Source organism: Microtus ochrogaster, chromosome 16 (assembly GCF_000317375.1).
Source record: "Microtus ochrogaster isolate Prairie Vole_2 chromosome 16, MicOch1.0, whole genome shotgun sequence".
Lineage (NCBI taxonomy): Eukaryota > Metazoa > Chordata > Mammalia > Rodentia > Cricetidae > Microtus > Microtus ochrogaster.
Genome location: NC_022018.1, coordinates 54,143,337 through 54,163,241, shown reverse-complemented (window position 1 = coordinate 54,163,241; position 19,905 = coordinate 54,143,337). Strand labels below are relative to the sequence as shown.

The 19,905-nt window shown below is 49.2% G+C and overlaps 1 protein-coding gene across 1 annotated transcript in view; it reads left to right on the top strand.

The window, feature by feature from the left end:
* Ror2 (receptor tyrosine kinase like orphan receptor 2) overlaps positions 1–19,905 on the top strand; it is a 172,880-nt gene that overhangs the window by 143,833 nt on the left and 9,142 nt on the right. Inside the window, exons 3-6 of the mRNA XM_005355185.2 lie at positions 9,071–9,358; positions 10,167–10,197; positions 14,597–14,724; positions 19,394–19,708. Coding sequence (XP_005355242.1) covers positions 9,071–9,358; positions 10,167–10,197; positions 14,597–14,724; positions 19,394–19,708 — 762 coding nt within the window. The remainder of the gene's footprint in view (positions 1–9,070; positions 9,359–10,166; positions 10,198–14,596; positions 14,725–19,393; positions 19,709–19,905) is intronic.

The following is a 19,905-nucleotide window of genomic DNA, read 5'->3' as shown; positions in this document are numbered from 1 at the left end:
TTTTCTGTGCTGAGTCCAACCCTGCTCCAGGTTGAAGTAACAAAGTTATTTATCGCAAGAGCTGGTCCCAGACACTGCAACAGCTCCTTTCCACAAAGGCTCTTGAGAATCACCTGACATCACTGGGAAGGCCTGCCTCCCAGTGTGTGTGTGTGTGTGTGTGTGTGTGTGTGTGTGTGTGTGTGCTCATATGAGCACACGTAGGAACACCCTAACTAATGTCCACATGTGCTCAGAGAACTGAGTTAGAGCCCCATGCATGTTTAATGTGTGCTTTGCCACCAAAATGCACCCTCAGCCTTGTCTAGTTTCTGAATAAGATAGCATCTTGGTTACTGTAGCTTAATCAGACCCCGACGCCACCTGGCACATTGCACTCATCCATCCATTCTGCTTTCTTGAACCCTTTGATGCCTCTCATTTTCATAAGGAAGGGGTCTTAGGTTTTTATTGTTGTAAAGAGACACCATGACCATAGTAACTCTTATATAGGAAACATTTACAGTTCAGAGGTTCAGCCCATCGTGGCACGGAGCATGGCAACATGCAGGCAGGCATGGTGCTGAAGAAATAACCAAGTGCCCTACATCTTGCAAGCAACTGTCAACTGACTGTCACACGGTGTGAAGCTTGAGAAAAAGAGCTTTAAAGCCCACCCCCACAGTGACACACTTTCAGCCGAAGGTGTGGCCCAGATTAAAGGTGTGCCCTTTAGCCTCAAAGTCTGAATTAAAGGCACGTGTCTTCCAGCCTTCAACAAGAGCACATTTTCCCCCAGCAAGGCCACATCTCCTAATAGCACCACTCCTTAGGAGCGTTTTGGGGACCAGATACATTCAAACTACCATAGAAGGTCCATGTGCTCCATGACCCAAGCTGAAGCCGTTCTATATGGGGACGTGGAAAGAATACAACAGTGGGGAACACTGTTATTGGGAAGAGAGAATAGGTGTCACCAAGTGTGAGTGCTGCAGCGATTTAGAGAGAGGGGACACCACGCCTCACAGAATGACTTGTAGAGACCCAGAGAAGACCTGGACGCTCTGCATTTCCATGTGGAATTCTTCATTCTTTAGCACTAAGTGTTTTATAACTGGGCAAGCGGGGAAAAGTTTTATTCAGCCCACGAGAAGTCTCACTGGAAGCTTGGGGGATGAGCTGTGACCTTTTTAAGGAATGTAGTACTTAGCGTTTCTGCTGATACTGGTTTCCATCTGGTCCACATCCAGTAGCCAGGCAGAAGCTTGAACCTGCCAGACAGCACGTTTATTAACACAGCGTGTCCCGAAACACCAGAAAGAAGCCTGGAGGGCGGGCAGGACAGGCGGTGCCACCTGTCCTCCGTCTGTCCTTCGTAGCCACAGAGGATCAGATGGAGGAAGAGTTCCAGCATGAGGATAGCTGTTTGCCATCACACTTTAGCCGTGAATATATGGTTGCCATGGAGATGATGCTCGCTGCTCTCTGTTCGCCTAGTCATTCTTTCCTGGTTCTTGTAGGTCGTGTGGATCCACGTGCAAATGTATTGAGTCTGTTTCTGATTGCTTCTGGGCCTTGTGGGATTTGTGCAAGTCTGTGTATATATTGTTAGGTTTTGCACGAAGCCTAGGTCCCCAATTCTCATCAGGTGACAAAGAAAATGGGATTCTGACTACAAGCAGAGGCAGCCTGTGTGTGGCCACCGAGAACACAGACTCCACGTTCAGCCTGTGTGTAACCACTGCGAACACAGACTCCACATTCAGCTCTGTGGTAGGACATGGGAACTGCACCTACAGAACTGCCCGAGTGGTTGCTGAGACTGTCCAGGCCCCAGGTTCTTTCTGTGTGTGAGTGTACCATACATGGTGTCCACCTGTGTGTGCAAACTTTTGTGTGCAGTTGTTCATGGAGGCTGGTGGGCAGCCTCCACTCCTCCATGGCCGTCCATCTTGATGTTTGAGAAGCAGTGTCCCTCAGATTCTGGAGGCAGCAAATGGGGCTAGGCTGGCTGGCCAGATAGCCCCAGAGGTTGGCTTTTGTCACTTCTCCAGAGCGGGAGTTACAGCTGTGTGCTGCTGCTCTGCCAGGCTTTGTATGTGGGTGCTGGGGGGGTTACAGCTGTGTGCTGCTGTGTCTGACTTTGTATGTGGGTGCTGGGAGGTTGGACTCGGGTCCTTGTGCTTTTCCAGCAGATACCTTCCAACCGAGCATCTCCCCAGTACCAAGGTCCAGTTTACGTTACAGAATTTGCACCCTGATTGTTAGTCTCCGACACTGTTCCTTGTCTCTCTGAGCTTTCGGAGTTGCAGGCGACCTTCAGCATTCCTTGGTACTGCTCCTCTTGGGGAAGCGGTGTTCCACCTTCTGACTCCTTCGCTCTGTGTTTGTGTCCAGCTCCACCATGGCTTAACAGGACCCGGTCATTGCTTCAGAATCTGCTCGTCTTAAATTGAGGGCATCCCCAGTGACCCCCAAACTAGATATGACTGCACCCATGCTTACCTGGGGTCAGAGCTTAACATAAGATTTGGGGAGTGGGCTCAGATGAAGAGTGGTTCCCAACGTGCACTGAGTCCTGGGTTTGACCTCCAGAATTGCATAGATTGGACAGGGAGGCCCATGCCTGTAATCCCAGCACTCAGAAGGAAGAAGCAAGAGGAGCAGAAATTCAAGGTTATTTTTAGCTACATAAATGATTCACCATCAGCCTGATAGAGACTCATCCCCCAGCCTCCCACAATGAATGAATGAATAAATAACAACAGCAAACACCATTAAGGGACATCGATCACTCCTTAGAGTTCAAACAGTATGATCATTTGTTTTTATCTCTCAGGAGGTTCCCCATCCCCGCACAGTGTGTGTTTGAGTTTTCATATTCGTGTGTGTGCAAGTGCACTTGTGGGAGGTTATATATGCCCATGTATGTATGTGCGTGCAAAGCCCAGGAGGTTAGACGTTTACATGTATGCGCACATATAGAGTCCAGAGGAAAACCCCAGTGTTTGTTCCCTGGACTCCATTTGTTTACCTTGATTTTTGGACAGTCTCTCACTTTCTCCTGGATCTCACTGGCTTGGCTGGCTGGCTGGGCAGTGAGCCCCAGGAATCACAGCTTCCACCTCCCTGGTGCTGGGGTCACAAGCACATGTCACCACAGCTGGTATTTTGGGGTTTGGGGTTTGCCTCAAGCTTTCCTTGAGCACTTCCCCGGCTGAGCTCTCTCAAGCCCCCCTCCCCCACCTACCCTTTGTTTTCTTACTTTCCCCAGTGCCTCTGCTTCCCTCCTGTTTCCCCCATTAGTGGGTCTGGGCTGGATGACTCAATCAGAGAAGCCTGAACCCAGGCCCCTGCTCTGGCCTCTGGCTGGTTTATTGACCTGTAAATATTTTCCTCCAGGGTTGGCAGCTTTCCATCCCTCCTCTGACCTTCTGGGTCTCCTTTTCACTTACCCCTCCAGGAAATTGTCTGTTTTGTTTGCCACCAATCGAAGCCCTGTGACCTTGTGACCCCAGGCACAGGGGGCTTTCTTTATTTCCTTCCTACTCCAGATTGCCCTGGTCAGGAAGCCAATCCCCGGGCTCCTAAGACATCTGACAACATTGGTGACTATCTGGGCAGTTGGTTGGGTTATAAAAACCATTATTGATCTGTGTGCGATTGGGCAGAAGGGAGCTGCTACCTAGTGATGGAATTCTCCTGTAGCCTCTGGGCAGAAGGGAGCTGCTGCCTAGTGATGGAATTCTCTTGTAGCCTCTGGGGTCTTTTAATGCTTGGTCTCTGTCCCTGCACAGGGCTGGCCAGGCCACTGCAGAGAGGAGGCCCTTTGCATAGCAGTTAAGGATGCCTCAGCACAGAATGGAAACTCTTCAGCATGAATGGAAGAGGGGTGGGGTGGGGGTTCTATTCCTAACGGTGCACTATGCTAGACGGGTCCATGTCGGAAATTCTGTGTCAGTGCTGCCTGGCTCCTCATAGCCTGATCAGTCCTCTAGAGAGGTTTGGGGATGCTCACAGGAACGTCTACGAGCTGATGGAGGGCTTAGAAAACGATTAGTGCAAGCCTCGTATTTTAGCTGTCAGAGAAATGAATCTGAGAGGTTAGCTGGCCGGCTGCAAATTCAAGCCTGAGGGGAAGGGATATTGTACTCAGTCTGCAGGGAGCCTGCTCTCTCGCTTTCACTTCTGGCCTCAGGAGAATTGATGATGGGGAGACTGGTGGGCCAAGCTAACTTGGCAGCACACTCAGGTCAGCGACACACGTGCTTGGTAAAATATTAGGAAACGGTGTAAATGCTTTGGCAAATGTACAAGCAAAATGGAGCTGTGCCCAGGCACCAGAAAGAGAGAGGATTAAAAGCAAGAGCCCAGGTCTGCCAGCTCTAAGCAGCTCTCCACATTTGCAGCCTTGGAGAACAACCTGGTTTTCCTGGGCCCTCTAGTTTAAGTGACCTGTGACAGGAAATTAGATTCTAATGCTGTCACATGGTTGGGCACATGGTGAAGAATGGGGTAGCCTGTGGCCGTGCTGCAGACTTGACCTGTCTATGGGCTTCAGAAAACAGATGCTAATAAGACATAGGTGCCCTGGCCAAAGAGCAGCTATGTGTGTCAGAGCCAAAGCTGTGGGGTGGAAGAGCTCCAGAAGGTACACGTTATGGTGATGGGGAAGAGCACACAGGATTAGAAGGTCCTGATGAGAACAAGTGCAGTAATGTTTCTGATTCATTTGGATCTGGATCTTGTAAGTTTACTTTCAAAGAGACATGATGGGTCAGGCTAAAAATCAAGTGAACTTTTAATAAAGAAATTTCCATGTCAGGCCTGAGAAATCTTCTTCCAACTATGGAGACAGTTACACTGCTCCAGCTTCGTCAAGAGTTTTGAGTCTTACTACGAAGCCATTAAAATGAACCAGCCCACAGGGTCCACAGCCCTAAGGCATTGTGTGCAAGGCTCTCAAGCGAAGCTAAGAGCTCCTGTCCTGCGGCACTCCCAAGAAGTGGGAGCTTTGTATTTCAGCATTTAAAGGTTCTTGTGTTTGGGAAGCATTGTCAGATGAGGCCTGATGCAGATTAAAATCAGCTAAACTAATTAATAAACTATAGCTGTCAAAGTAGTTAAGAGGAAAAATGGAGAGTTTTTTAAAGATTCATTTTAAAATAAAGTAACCGAGATTTAAGAGGCAAAATGAAAGCATCAAAACGAATTTAAAATTCATATATTAAAACATTAGTAAGTTCAAGTGTTAAATTATATATAATTTATAAGGTTCATAAACAATGCATTATCATAAAAATGGTAGACTATTAAGCAGATGAAAGTAGAGCTTTAGGCAGAAGAACCTTGAGTTGCCTTTGATGAATCATAAAGTGTTCTTCTAGACGGTGCATCCCGCGGTGACCTGAGGACCAAATGATACAGTAAACTCGGAGTTTGATGCCCCAAGTCACAAGGTTTCTAGTAGTTAAGTGGAAATCAAGAGAATTGTGAACAGCTATTTGAAAGAGAATCAGTGAGCAAATACCTGATTGAAACAACTGAAACCCAGAAAAATTGTCAACAGCAAGCAGGCAAAGCTTGACTGAACAGGCACCTACAGACTTCTGTGACAGGCCGAGGAAACGCATCGCTGCCCGATATGTGAGCTGTCTACAAGAACCAATCCAGCTTGAATCTTGTGGAGTGAACCTTGTTCGCCTCAAAGAGTCATCATTATGTAAAAGATGGTTTTCTTCAAAGAAAAACATATGTTGTCTTTGGTGTTTTTGTCGTCCCCCACCCCCTTTAATGTTTGGGTGTTTTGCCTTCCTGTCTCTCTGTCTGGTACATGTATGCCTGGTGCTCGTGGAAGCTAGAAGAGGCATCTAATGCCTTGGAACCGGAATCACAGATGGTTGTGAGCTGCCGTGCTTGTGCTGGGGATTGAAGTTGGGTCCTCTAGAAGAGCAGCCAGTGCTCAGGATTCTTCAGCATTCCAACTTTTGCAACTCACTTTCTTTCTCTTCCCCATCCCCTCTCTCTTTTATTTGATGTGTGCGTGTGTACATGGTGTGTGTGTCCTTGGTATTAAACTCAGATCATCAGGATTGGTGGCAAGCACCTTTATCCCCTGAATCATTTTGCTGGTCCCTAAAATTTGTTTTTCTTAAAAACAAACAAAACAACAACAACAAAAATCCCACAAAACCTTTAGGGCAGGTGAAATGGCCTAGTCAGAAGTTATTAATTTGGTCCCTGGAACCCAGATGGAGGAAGAGGAAAAAACTGTCTGCTCCTCTGACATCCACATGCATGTGGTGGCCAGTGTTCACGTGAACACATGCACGCAAATAAATTAGCAGATGTGAAAAGGCACACCTTTAGTAATTCATAGGTTAAAATAAAAAGCCTTAAAGTGAATTACAAGCCACTTGAGTCTGACCAAATATAGGAAGATTAAAGTGATTTACTATGGGGCTAGAGAGAGACTTGAAGGGTGATTTCAGCTTTGACACCTTGTTGTTAATAGGGAAGGAATTAACTGTAGAAAACGAAAAATAAGAACAGAAGACAAGGAATAGACCATTCCTAAAAAGACACTCAGTGTCCAAGAAACATTCTGGAAGACCTGGTGCTTGCGAGGACTTCTAAAACCGCTTCCTGCACACACTGATTCCTGCACACAGCAGTGTGGTGCTTCGTCACACGCAGCTGAATGACAAGCACCGCGAAGACCCCCCAAGACCAGTGCTGTCAAAGTTGTGGTGGGGGGCACCTTAACTCGGGTGTGCATAGGGCACCGTCTGCAGAGACTCGGAGACGCTATAGCTCCCAGGACTTGGACCTCCATCTCCTGCAGGTACCTTTGAGGGACTTTTGAACACACACAGGACCAGCTGTGCACGCAGTCAGTAGACCCTTCGAAACCCAAATGTGGAAACAGCTCGCTGCCCCTCCGCGGGGAAATGAGTAACAAAGCTGTGATTTGTTTATATAGTGGACTATTACACAGTAATTAAGGAACGGTACCAACATAAACCAGTTTGAGTGAAAGCAGGCAACTGGAGGAGGTGGCCTGTCGAGAGAAAGTTCCTGAATCTATAAAATAATACAAACGGGATGATGGATGGTCATTCCCTCGAGGGAAATGTAAGGGTCCAGAGACTTTCCATTGTATCCCAGAAACCTTAAACGTTCTAGGTCAAGTATGGCAAAAGGTAGCCGTCAATTTTTCATGTTGTTTGTGGAGATATGTCTAGCCTTGATTTCTGTGTGCTGTAGTATTTCAACTTTTATTGACTTTTAATCTACCCGAATAATGGACCAAGCAAGTGACGAAAAGGCAGGAGAGGGGTGGGAATTCACAACAAAAGGCTGTATTGTTAGTGAAGCCCCGAAGCTCCTGTGACCAAGAGGACAGCACAGTAAAGTCTCAAGGGAAGAGTGAATTCCGTGGACGGTAATGGCACCCTCGGAGTTCATGATGCCCTAATGTCTGTGTCCTGCCACTGTGTCTGCTTGCACAGCAAAGGCCCTTGTAGGCGTCAGTAAGGTTTGTAGATGGGGAGATCACCCTGGGTTTACAGGTGACCCCAGGGTAACCCAGAGCCCTTACAAAAGGGAGGCAGAAGGACAAGAGACCACAGTAGGCACGCGATGACGACAAAGTTAAAGAAGGAGTCTTGAGCCAAAGAGTAAGGGTGGTCCCCGGTGAGGCGCAAACACAAACAGATTCACACTCAGACCCTCAGGACAGAAGCAGCCCCGCCAAGACCCTGACTTTTGCCTTTGTGTCCCTCCTGTGTGTGCAGTAACAAACGTGTGCTGTTTTATACCGTGATGTTTTAGACGTCTGTTAAGAGTGGTTCTAGGAAATCAGTGTATGTCGAAGAAGATTGCTGTTTTCTTACAAACCTTTCACCATGTGGCCAAAACATGATCGGAATGAAAATGATGCACCTCACTAAGGAAAATTACAGAGTGGCTGGTGATCGGCCTGAAAAGTAAAACAGGAAGGTCTGTGTGAAGAAAGTTAGAACTCTCTTCTGCGGATGAGGTCCAAAGTAGGAACCGGGACTGCACTGCTTCAGTGCCTTCCAGAACTTAGCCCGACCGCACCCACACCGCAGGCCTTTCTCCATCAGGGATCGGATGTCTGCAAGGAACGTAATAAGGTGGTTCAGAATTCAATCTAAGAGAAAATGCCACCAAAGTAGCAGCTGTCACTCTTGAGGTCAACATGTGCGTGCCTCATCGTGACTTAACAGATGTGCCGTGATGTTGTAATGGGCAGTAGGAAGGTGGAGGGGCATGATAGAGCTCCTTTTACAGAGAGACAGCAGTCAGGGAACACCTTCCGAGGAGCCACACCATGGGCCTAGTTAATGCTGTGGGTTTTGTCAGTGATTTTCACACTTAAAAGGGTCCCCAGCCAGGTATAATCAAACAGCAAACAGCTGTAATCCCAGTGCTCTGGAGTTTGAGACAGAAGGTTCATGCCCAGCCTGGGCTACATGAGACCCTGTCTCAAAAAAATAATAATAATGATAATAAAATAAAACCCAAAAGACCTTAGACAGTATGGAAGGGCTACAGTGTGCCCTCCGGAGCGAAGGTGTATATCAGAGAGACTTTGTCCAGGCATGTGTCTCAGGGCTGTGGCCAGGACATGAACATAAATGTCTCAGTTATATGCATTCAATCAAGTCTTCTAAAACAGAACCACTTGCCATTCATGCCAAAACCTGTATTCCAGCCAGCACTTGGGAGGCTGAGGCAGGAGGATTGCTGTGAGTTCCAGGCCAGCTTGGGCTAGAGTGAGACCTGTCAGAGAAACAGTCATAAGCAAAATACAGAAGGCCAGATCACGTCTAAGATTGCCATGCGCAAATAGGATGGCAAAGTGTGACCAGTGGCCCTCAAACCAGACCGTGTGTCCCCAGAAGCCATCACTTGAGTTTACTGACTCAGTGTTCCAGGCAGTATTTTAGGAAGTGCCGTGTGCAAATGAGAACGGACACCGTCCCCCTCAACGATCTTTCGCAGGAGCCCAGGCCCTTCTTCCTGACCTTACCGTGTTTGCACTCTGTGACCCCATCCCCTGCAGGTTACTTCCTGAATTTTCTGGAGCCAGTCAACAATATCACCATTGTCCAGGGCCAGACAGCCATCTTACACTGCAAGGTGGCGGGAAACCCACCCCCCAACGTGCGGTGGCTGAAGAACGATGCCCCCGTTGTGCAAGAGCCACGCAGAGTCATCATCCGGAAGACAGAATATGGCTCGAGGCTGCGGATCCAAGACCTGGACACGACAGACACAGGCTACTACCAGTGCGTGGCTACCAATGGGCTGAAGACCATCACGGCCACCGGAGTTCTGTATGTGCGGCTCGGTGAGTGGGGACAGCAGAGGCGGATGCTAGCAGGTAGCGTCGTCAGTGCGGAGCACAGGATGTGTTTGGATTTTGTAGCTGAGCATGCACAGGTCAGCAGAAATCCAGGAAAACACCCCAGGGGCCTCCCCTGTGGAGCTTAGGAGCTCCTGAGCCTGTCTACGGTCTGTAAGGAGAATAATCACAAATGGAGCAGTCTGTAAACACAGGCCACAGGAAAGCACCCCAGACACACAAGGTGAGCAGGGATGAGTTTAGCAAGGCCACGCGGCCGGACACCAGGTTGCAGGATTTTGGTGACAATGCCACAGACTGCAGAGGCCAGAGCCTAAGACCGCAATGGCTCCACTGCACTGGCCAGGGCTTGCCTGCTGCTTTTTCTGTGGTTCTTTCCCAAGTGCACACCCATCATACATGGACAAAGCTGGCTCCCCTGGGGAGGAATATAGGGCACATATACACATATACACATGGAGCAATAGGATAAAATGGCAGCAGTGATCCCTCTTTGATCCAGCAATGAATGTCTTGGGCCTGTCATCTGGGCTCACATTAGAGCCAGCTCTAAGGAGTGGAACAGATTTTTGTGGATAAAGTTTAGATGAGGAACGAGCAGGGACAGGAAAACTGCCCACTTGTGCTCATATACAGAAAGTTCTGTTTCTAGGGTGTCTGATGTCACTAGCGTGTTCTCACAAGTGGAAGGAGAGTCCGAAGCCTGAGAACAGCTGGCCACAGAGGAGCTGCTGGGCTGCCCGTGTTTATCACTGGCCATGTGAATAACTTGTCTTTTTGTTTGATGTTTTAGGTCCGACACACAGCCCGAACCACAATTTCCAGTAAGTATCCATCTCCGGGCACTCGACTGACATCCTGAGCATTTCTCTTAACGTGAGAATCCAGGGTGAAAACCCTACAATGGCTGTGCCTATACTCCTGAGTTTGCTGGAAGCTGGCTCGGAACTCAGATAAATGGGCGTTTAATTGGTGTTGGGAAACTTACAGTATCGTAAAAACAGATGTGAATTGCTTTCAGCTACCATGATTGCACAGGGCAACGGAATGGGATCTCAAAACCTGATCACCAGATTCCCACGGGGGTGTTTGTGGACGTGGAATTCATTCTCATTTTGCAATCTAGCACCACAATCAGCAGTTCCTGTATTTTTTTTTCTGGGATTAAAGATTGAACCCAGGGTCTTGCACAGGCTCTGCCGTTGATCTGTATCCCTGCCCCCCCCCCCCCCCCCCGTGCGCCTGCAGTTTATAGGTGTACCCTGAGCCTTAGGACCCCTCTGAAGCAGGTTCTCACATCCGTCTTAAGGAGGAGCTGAGGCTCATGGGTCTTTAGGGAGCTCTTGATGGATTCTGGCCTTGAATTTCCCTGTAAAACACCACTCCTCTGCAGCCAGCCACTTGGGAAGTCTCTACACTGTGGCTCTCTAGGTTTTTCTCTGCCTGAGGAGTTACTCTTTCCGTTGCCTGAGTGGCAATCATCCTTCCCGATAAGGCCCTTCAGATCTCTGAGCAGAACTTGTTCACTGGTTCCCATTTCCACATGGCCTTGGGACCCACCAGGTGATGAACATGTTGAGGTCACAGTGTGACTTGGAGGAGTTAGTTCTCTTCTTCCATCCTAGGGGTCCTAGGGATTAGAACTCAGACTTGGGCAGGTCTCTCTACTCACTGAGCCATTTAGCCAACCCCTAGGTGGCAATAAACATTTTCCTTGTTTATGAAGAATTCCTGGGCTTTTCGTGTTGTGTGTTTTTACGGAATATCCCAGTTTCCTTGATCTACCCTGATTAATCTCTGTTTAGGTTGCACTGATAGTGAATTCACAGAGCAGTGGGTGAGGATGAGTTTTCCTCTCAAAACCGCTCCCTCCTGCCTTGCTCTAAAGTATCCCCAATGTTTTATGATGCAATATGTTAAACACGAGGTGTTGGGGGAAGTTTTAGAGCAGGCATGCAGGCACTACCAGCCACAACCAAGCCCTCACAAATCTGCTGGCTTTATTGTATCTTTATACCACCATCCATCCATCCATCCATCCATACATCCATCCATCCATCCATCCATCCATCCGATTTCTTCCTTACTTCACAGTGTGTTGCAGACAGCTTCACACCTGTCCCGAAACACTTTGGTGTGGATACCTACAGTGTTTACCCTGTATAGTGTTTACAGCTAGCAATATAGATACAAAGGTGACTGTAGCTTTCACAATGGTAACATTCTGCTCCAGAACAGATTTTCTGTTGTGGGATGACGTCACAGATTTAGAATATTAGGGTGAGTTAGTTATTCTCTTAACTTAGTGCTGCGTCAATCTGACTTTGAATGTAATTAATTCATTCTTAAATTGCCAAATGAAAACGTGTAGAGCCAGGCCTCTTGGTACAGGGTTGTAATACATGCCATGTGGGAAGCTGAGGCAGGAGGAGAGTTCAAGGCTAGCCTGGGTTTCAGAAGGAGTTTAGGGCTAGCCTGGGCAATTTTGTGAGACTTTGTACTTAAAACAAAATGACCAGAGCCCTTGCCTAGCATTCTCAAGCCTTAGGTTCGATTCCAGATACACCACACAAAATAATGAATAAATAGAATAAACACTAAAATTTGTCTAAGAGTGTAGCTCAACAGTAGAAGTTTTAGCATACAAAACACACTGGGGTCAGACCCCAGCACCAAAACCTTACATGTGTTTACAGACTACAGCATGATGTCTTGATATATTTACATGTTGTAGAATGACCTAATCGGGCCAGTTAGTATATGCATTATCTCACATAATTACCGTGTGTGTGTGTGTGTGTGTGTGACACGAACAGGTAAAATCTGTTAGCAATTCTTAATTATACATTGTTCTTAACTATACTCACCATATTGTAAATAGGTTGCTTGGTCTAGGTTATCATCATGCCTAATTGAAATCTTTCATGCTATGATGAGCATTCCCTCAAGTTGTTAACTCCAGTCTCTGGTGGCTGCCATAGGTGGACAGAGAACTGTCTTTGATTGTATCCCTGTCACTGAGGTGGTGGCCCTTTCTGTGGCCATTACTTCGTCCTTCCTATTGATTTGTTTCTTTGTTTGTTTTTTCGAGACAGGGTTTCTCTGTAGCTTTGGAGCCTGTCCTGGAACTAGCTCTTGTAGACCAGGCTGGCCTCGAACGCACAGAGATCTGTCTGCCTCTGCCTCCCAAGTGTGGGGATTAAAGGCGTGCGCCACCACTGCCCGGCTTTCCTATTGATTTTGACAGTCTTATACTAACCTTTGTAACCATTTCTCCAGCAGTTCAGCAAAATGAAAAGCAAAATGGTGAACTTGATTACAGTAAATAATCCCTTGGTTCTCTGCGTGTTCTAGGAGTGACCAGTCTGTCCTGCTAAGTGGCTCCTTTGTGGGTCTGTTTCCTTGACAGACACACAGCCTTCCTGGCTGCCCTCAGGTCGGTTGGTCTGTCCTGTAGGTGTAAAAGGCAGGACAGTGACTGACAAGGAAGGCTGAGTTCATCCTGCTAGAGTGTGATATCAGGGGAATCTGTTATTGGTCCTTACACAGGAAGGTGACTGGCTGTCCCATACTCCCTCCCTGCCTTCTGTCCTCAGAGCACATGTTGGTGCTGGCAGCCTGCGGCTTCTGCGGCTGTGCAGCGCAAGACAGGTGGGTTGAGGGATTTGCCACCCTTCTGTGTGCCTTCGGTTGGCGGTGAGGAAGGTGTGTGTCGGGAACAAAAACTTAAGAAAGGGTGGCGCCTCCCTTTCCTGTAGGCTCACGCAGGTACAGTTGGGACGATGCCCAGGGGATCATGCATGCCTGACATTTCATACGTGGGCTTGGCTTTGTTTCTGCTGTGTTAACTTAGCGGTGGCTCGTGTTCATTATAATCAGCCCATATACCCTCAGACCACGAACAGTTAGGGGTGGGCAGCAGTGAGGCTCCCTGGAGCCTCAGCATTAGAGCCTCATCCTCATTCTGTTGTCCTCTGCCAACCTTGAAGGGCATGGGTGTGTGAGTCACATTGCTTCGAGAAAGTGCCTTATGCTTTTGAATGGTTCAAAAGTAAGCTAAGCTAGTTCTCGGTACTTTGAAAGTCACCTTCAGAACCATGTCCTAAGCCCTACTATTTCCTGACTTTTATTTAGATACTAAGCATACCCAAGACTGCCCCCCTCTTCTCCAGCTGCATGTGTGTGGCCCCAGAATCCCCATTCCCAAGTCCATCTTACCTGGTGATCTGCAGACCTGGGACCTCGGTCGAATAATGAGCGTCTGTCTCCCCGCGCCTGGCTCACAGTCAGGTGCACCAGTGTGTCTAAGCCCAGCACCATTGACTTGTACCCCAGTTCTCCTGCTGCTGTTTCAGGAGAATGTTCTTAAGTCTAGTTCAGACTTTATCCTAATTACAGGAAAAAAAATAACACACTTAAAAACAATTCAAATCGCCACTGACAAGCCGGTGGCTACAGATGACTTCAGACGCCAGGCTGATTTATTGGAAGGGGCATGCTCAGCAAAGGATCCTAGACCAGCAGTCCTCAGAAGCTCAACTCAGCCTCACATGGAGCGTGGAGGAGGGACACTGGTCTCAATTTTTAACACACAGCGCCTTGCTATCATAGGAAGTGTAACTCATGGGCTAGGGAGATGGCTCTGTGGATAAAAATGCTTGCTATGCAACCATGAGAGCCTGAGTTCAAATCCCCAGAGCCCATGCAAAACCCGGACATGGTAGTGTGTGCATCTGCAAGCCATTGTTTTTGTGAGGCGGAAGGAGGGGCTAGGAGAGGCTCTGAAGCTGATAGGTCAGCTAGCCTGGAGTATACAGTAGCGAGCAGCAGACACCCAGTTCTGAAAAAGGTGGAGGACAAAGATTTGCCCTCCTCAGCCCCTCGTGTGCGTCAGCATCACCCGTGTTAGCCACGCAATGGGCACCAGGCCACTGTGTGCTGTTTTTCATGCTGATGGAATATTTGGACCAAGTGAAAAATTGCTGACCTACTATGTTATCCCAGCCCTTGGGATGCTGAGGCAGGACAGTCCCTGAGAGTTCACAGCCACCCTGAGTTCAGAATTAGCCTGGACTAAACAGAAAGGCCCTGTCATAGAAAGAAACAGACAAATAAAGCAAAATAAAGCAAAAAAATAATGGCTTGTAAAATTCTGAGTTAAAAACGCTTTTATCTCAGCGTTTCATCCTCTGCAGTCACTTAGAGAGGTGTGTTTCTTCCCAGGGATGACTACCAGGAAGATGGCTTCTGCCAGCCCTACCGGGGGATCGCCTGTGCGCGTTTCATCGGGAACCGGACTATTTACGTGGACTCTCTCCAGATGCAGGGGGAGATTGAAAACCGAATCACAGGTACGGAGCACACAGTTTCCTCAGGACACGGCCAACACCTATGCAGGTACCCGTGCGTGCACACAGTTGGTCGCCACTCTCGTGTTTTATGACGTCTCTTGCAGTAGGAAATAGAAGGCCTTTCGTAGAAACCGTTGCACTTGCTAACGGGTTTTACCCTAAAATACCCCCCAGCTCATGTGTTTACGTTAGCATGTTAGTCTCGTTTCCCTCAGAACTAAACACTTCATAAAGAAATGTTTCTTTGTGTCACGTGTAACCCGTCACTGGTATGTGGGTTCACACGGGTTGGTGACATGAAGGCTTGGACACATTGAGAATGAACCCCTCTGCCTCTGCAGGGGGCACAGTGCCTCTCCTTCCCTGCTCTTGGCATCTTTATTTTTTCTTGTATTTACACTTTAGCTAGTAGATTTCCACATCTCAAAACAAACTGTCTGAAGCGTCCAAGGATACAATGCCAGGTGCGAAGACTTGATTCAGGTGGTGCTAAGGCTTTCCAGGTTTCCCCTAAATCAAGTTTAGCATGGACTTTGTGTCCATGGGAAACTCTCAGTCAAGATTCACGTCGGGCAACAAAAGGTATTTGTAACACAAAGGAAGGCCTAGGGGCTGGGTGAAAACTCTGGAGCCAGGGCAGGTATAATCCAGCGGGAGTTCATGGCTAGCCAGGGTGACTTGCTAACCCTCTGGTGCAGGCCAGCATTAATTCCTGCCACTTCTTTGGTTCACAGCTTCAAGACTGAGATCCCAAGCTACATGGCACCAGCCTGTTGAGGTTCCCTGGCTTCTCCACATCACAGTGGGAGCCATTGTGGTGGGAGCCGAGGCTCAGGGGCTGCAGTTGGTCCCCTGTTGAGTGGCCTACAGGGGAGAAAGACAGACATGTGCCGTGTTGAGAGAGCTGGGGTAGAGAGTTTATTTAGTGGGTTATGGATGGAGAAGGGAAGGGGAGAGGAGGAGAAGAGAGAGGCAGAAGCTGCCTCTCCAGAATAAGAGGAGAGACAGAGAGAGAGAAGGAGGGGGGACTTCAGAGGAGGTGGGAGATCCTCCTGCCTTGGCTGAAGGGAGGGGTTGGGAGTAGGTGGAGCTTGTCTCTTAAAGAGGCAGGGTACCCAGGCCAGCTGATTACAACATAAACCACAGTAAACAAATACAGATTGTTTGGAATGCACACACATTCACAACCCGACCGGGCCAGGGGTGTCAGGGGCACTGACGTCATGGTCACTTTCAATCTGCTTGAATGTCGCTCTGGATTTTCCTGGATTCCTGCATCAGTAGCTGTGCCATGCCTGGTCCACAGGTACGCAGTCTGGTTCCAGCTACTTGGGAAAGTAGACAGTGATGGGCAGAGGAGATGAGGCAGTGAGCCAGCAAAGCCGCAGACCTTAGCTCCAGAGAACAAAGACAGGATTCCGGAGACCTGGTTCTGGGTCTGTCTGGTGGAATAGGTCAGACAGGAAGCGAAGCTGTGCTTCTCAGTGTCTTGAGGACCTTGCCGACTGACTGCTGTGCCATCTCTTGGGTCCCTTGGTGGGGTCTTGGTCAGAAGAAGCTCTAGAAAGAAAATGAGTCAGATGGAATCCCGCAGCCCTGCTCCCTTTTCTTCGCCGTGCTCCAAGGAGGATGCCTTCTTCCTCCCCAGACTCTGAGGGAGCAAAGCTGTGGGGGAGGGGCACAGGTACCCAGCTCCCCTCTTTAGCTGGATGCTTTCTGTGGAGTTATTGACCAGGTTTCATGTTAGAACCAGGGATGAGGTCTGGTGCCTAGGTTGCTTGGAGAGAGGACGGCAGAGCCCTGCCCTGGCAGTAGCATGGGATGGCATGAAGCTTAAGGTGGAAAACATCCTTGTTGACATGACCTCATAAGTTTAGCTCTTCATCAGACAGAGGCTGAGTCCATGGTCCCCACAGAGCCTGCATGACCTGCGTAAGCCATGTAGGTGAGAAACCTCTGTGAAGGAAGTGTTGGCGCTCTTAGCAGAAACATGTTCGAATGGCATCTCAAGCAACAGTAAAGCCTCAGGGTTTGGTGACAGATTGCTTCATGCTATGACTCCGCATAGGCAGGGCCCATCTGCTCCGCAGACGCAGATTCCAGTGGGCTTTGAATCATTAGCTCCAGAACCCAGCATGACGCCGCTGAGCTTGTTCCCCACTGGCTTTGCTGGTTCAGCAGGCACAGGCTCTTTCAGGCAGAAATCTATTAAAAATGTGATATAAAATCACCTCAGACGGTGCGCAAGAGGCCGATGGGAAACAAGTAAATTCCGTATTGAGTCTGGTTTCCCCACCAGGGATCTCACTAACATATGCACACGTTTTAGAATCTGGGTGTGTCCCTAAGCAAAAATCCTCCCAGGCTCTTTCACAGAGCTGGTGGGTTTGGGGCGCAGCGTTCACCTTCATAGATCCGCACACTCGAGTTTGCCTCCTCGGGTTCGCTTCATTAAAGAAGCCACGTGCCCTGACATCCTTGAGTTAGTTTTCAAAACGATACCCTTAAGACTCCCGATGAATTTGACATTCTCCTAATTGGCAAACGCTGAGCCTAGCTAGGCCCATGACTGACCTGCATGCCGTTATCTCTTCCTCTTTGCTTACAAGATCAGAGAGAGGACCAGAAAACTGGGATAGCCACGCAGCCTGGCTTCACAGCTGTTCTGAAAAGGGGCCAAGTGAGCCATTGGAGGTGGAGGCTGGCGCTTTCAGCTCTTGGGAGGCTGAGGCAGGAAGATCAAGAGACGGAGGCGAGGCCGAACTCTGGAGCCTTTCTGGATGGCAGAGGAAGATGTAGAATAAGGAGTTTCTAAATGTGTGGCTTTTTATCGGGGGACAGACTTTTGGCTGTTCTGGTGATCTGAAGGGCCTGGCTTCTGCTGAGCAAGCTCTTTAACGCTGGCGCTACCCCCCAGCCCGACACACAGAACTGTGATGTCACTCTAGATTGGCTGACTTCCGAGGACACAACTGTGTAGACCACATGTCGTAGTCATGGTTACTGTTGCTGTGATGAAACTCCAAAAGCCACTCGTGGAGGAAAGGGTTCCACAGCACTGTTCATCATCCAAAGCTGTGAGGTGGGAACTCACACAGGGCAGGAGCCTGGAGGCGGAGCTGATGCAGAGGCTGTGGATGGAGGGTGCTGCTTGCTTTCTTATAGAACCAAGGTCACCAGCCCCGGGATGGCACCACCCACAATGGGCTAGGCCCCTCCCCATTAATCACTAATTTAAAAAATGTCCTTCAGGCTTGCCTACAGCCCGATCTCATAGAGGTGTTTTCTTACTCGGGGGTCCCTCCCCTGAGATAGCTTTAGCCTGTGTCAAGTTGACGTAAAACTATCCAACTACATTTGCATGGCTGTATCCTGTGTGGAGCTTGGCCAATGGATGGCATTCAGACTGGGCAAAGATGAGGGCAGGGGCTGTGGAAGCGCCCTCCCTGCCTAGAGCTGGATCCCACCCGTCTTTTAGGTACTGTGTGAAGTTTGTTTAATGTGTGTGGTTTCACCTAATCACCTTACAAATAAAGAGACAGGTCCACAAAGGATGGAGGGACCAACTGTCACTTGAATACAGTAAATGAGAATGGGCTGGAACCAGACTCACCAGCTGCAGCTGGGGCCTGGGCCTGAATCCTGGGAATAAAGGAACGGCAGCAGCGCCACCTGCTGGTCATATCCGATAGTACACACAAATGTGGACTAGAGGCGTGCGCCCCAGTGGAGGAACCCTACTGCTTCAGTTCCCCACTTCTTCTGCATACTTAATCTCCACCTCTGATGCTCTCCGCCTGGGCCTCTGTGGTGAGCGTGGTTTGCCCCAGACGACCTCTTGCTTAGAGCCCTGACTCTTCCTGTGCTGTGTTCTACAGCCCTAGGCTCTGTAGCCTGCGCTGTAGCCCACACCCATACTAGATGCTCAGGAGATAAATCCTAGAGCTGGGTGTTAGGTGGGGTGAGGCTAAGGCTCCAGGGCTGGAATTAGGTGAAGGTCATAGTGTCCAGTGCTCAGAATCGCCAAAGAAGTGAGAGGTGGGGGGTGGGGTTCAGGATTGTAGAACGGGTCACTGAGGGTGCTAAGGTTGTGGTTTGGGCAAAGCTTAGAGGTGTTGGCATACAAGAGTTCCACAATAGCCCAGAATGGAGTATAACAAAGGTTTATTTATTTGGGGATAAACTCAAAGAAAGAGTTGCGATCCTCAGTCCTCTGCTTGCACTGGGAACTAAGACCAAATCCAGAGACCATGCCCAAAGTGGGCCGGTATCTTAAAGGCTATTGGTTGATTTAGAGTGATGATTCTGTTAGGGCACAGGTGTACATGAGTTTGTCAGAAAGTGTATGTGTCTGGAATAGGATAATGGGGGTGCGGAGCAGTGTTTCAAGATGGGCATCCAGGTTAGGGGTTGCAGCTCCATGATGGGTTGCAGGAGTCCAGGCAGAAGTCAAGCAGGTGTCCGGGAACCCAGAGGTGGGGACTGAGTGGGGGCTATCTTGGATGAGGGGGTGCAGTTGAGAGGGTGGAGAGGATCAAGAACCAAGGGTAGGGGCTTGAGGGTTTGTGTCAGGGATGGGACAGATCAGAGACCAGGTGGCATGGCTGATCAAAGGCCTCGGGCAGGGGCGGGGCTGCGCTACCGCTCACAGGAGTCTCTTTTCCCGCAGCTGCCTTCACCATGATTGGCACCTCTACACACCTATCAGACCAGTGCTCACAGTTCGCCATCCCATCCTTCTGCCACTTCGTCTTCCCTCTGTGCGACGCTCGCTCTCGGGTGCCCAAGCCGCGGGAACTGTGCCGGGATGAGTGCGAGGTCCTGGAGAATGACCTGTGCCGCCAGGAGTACACCATCGCCCGCTCTAACCCGCTCATCCTCATGCGGCTGCAGCTGCCCAAGTGCGAGGCGCTGCCCATGCCCGAGAGCCCTGATGCTGCGAACTGCATGCGCATCGGGATTCCTGCCGAGAGGCTGGGTCGCTGTGAGTGTCCTGAGGGTGCGCGGCTGAGGGTCCAGGACAAAAACAAAACAAAACAACAACAACAACAAAAAACACCTCTATGCTTCCCAAGGCCCCTATGCCCTACTAAAGCAGGGCCGGGACTACAGCCAGAGCCTACAGTGCAGACAGTCCCAGGACCGCCCTCTAGTGGTGGGGAACTAGCGATTCGGAATTAA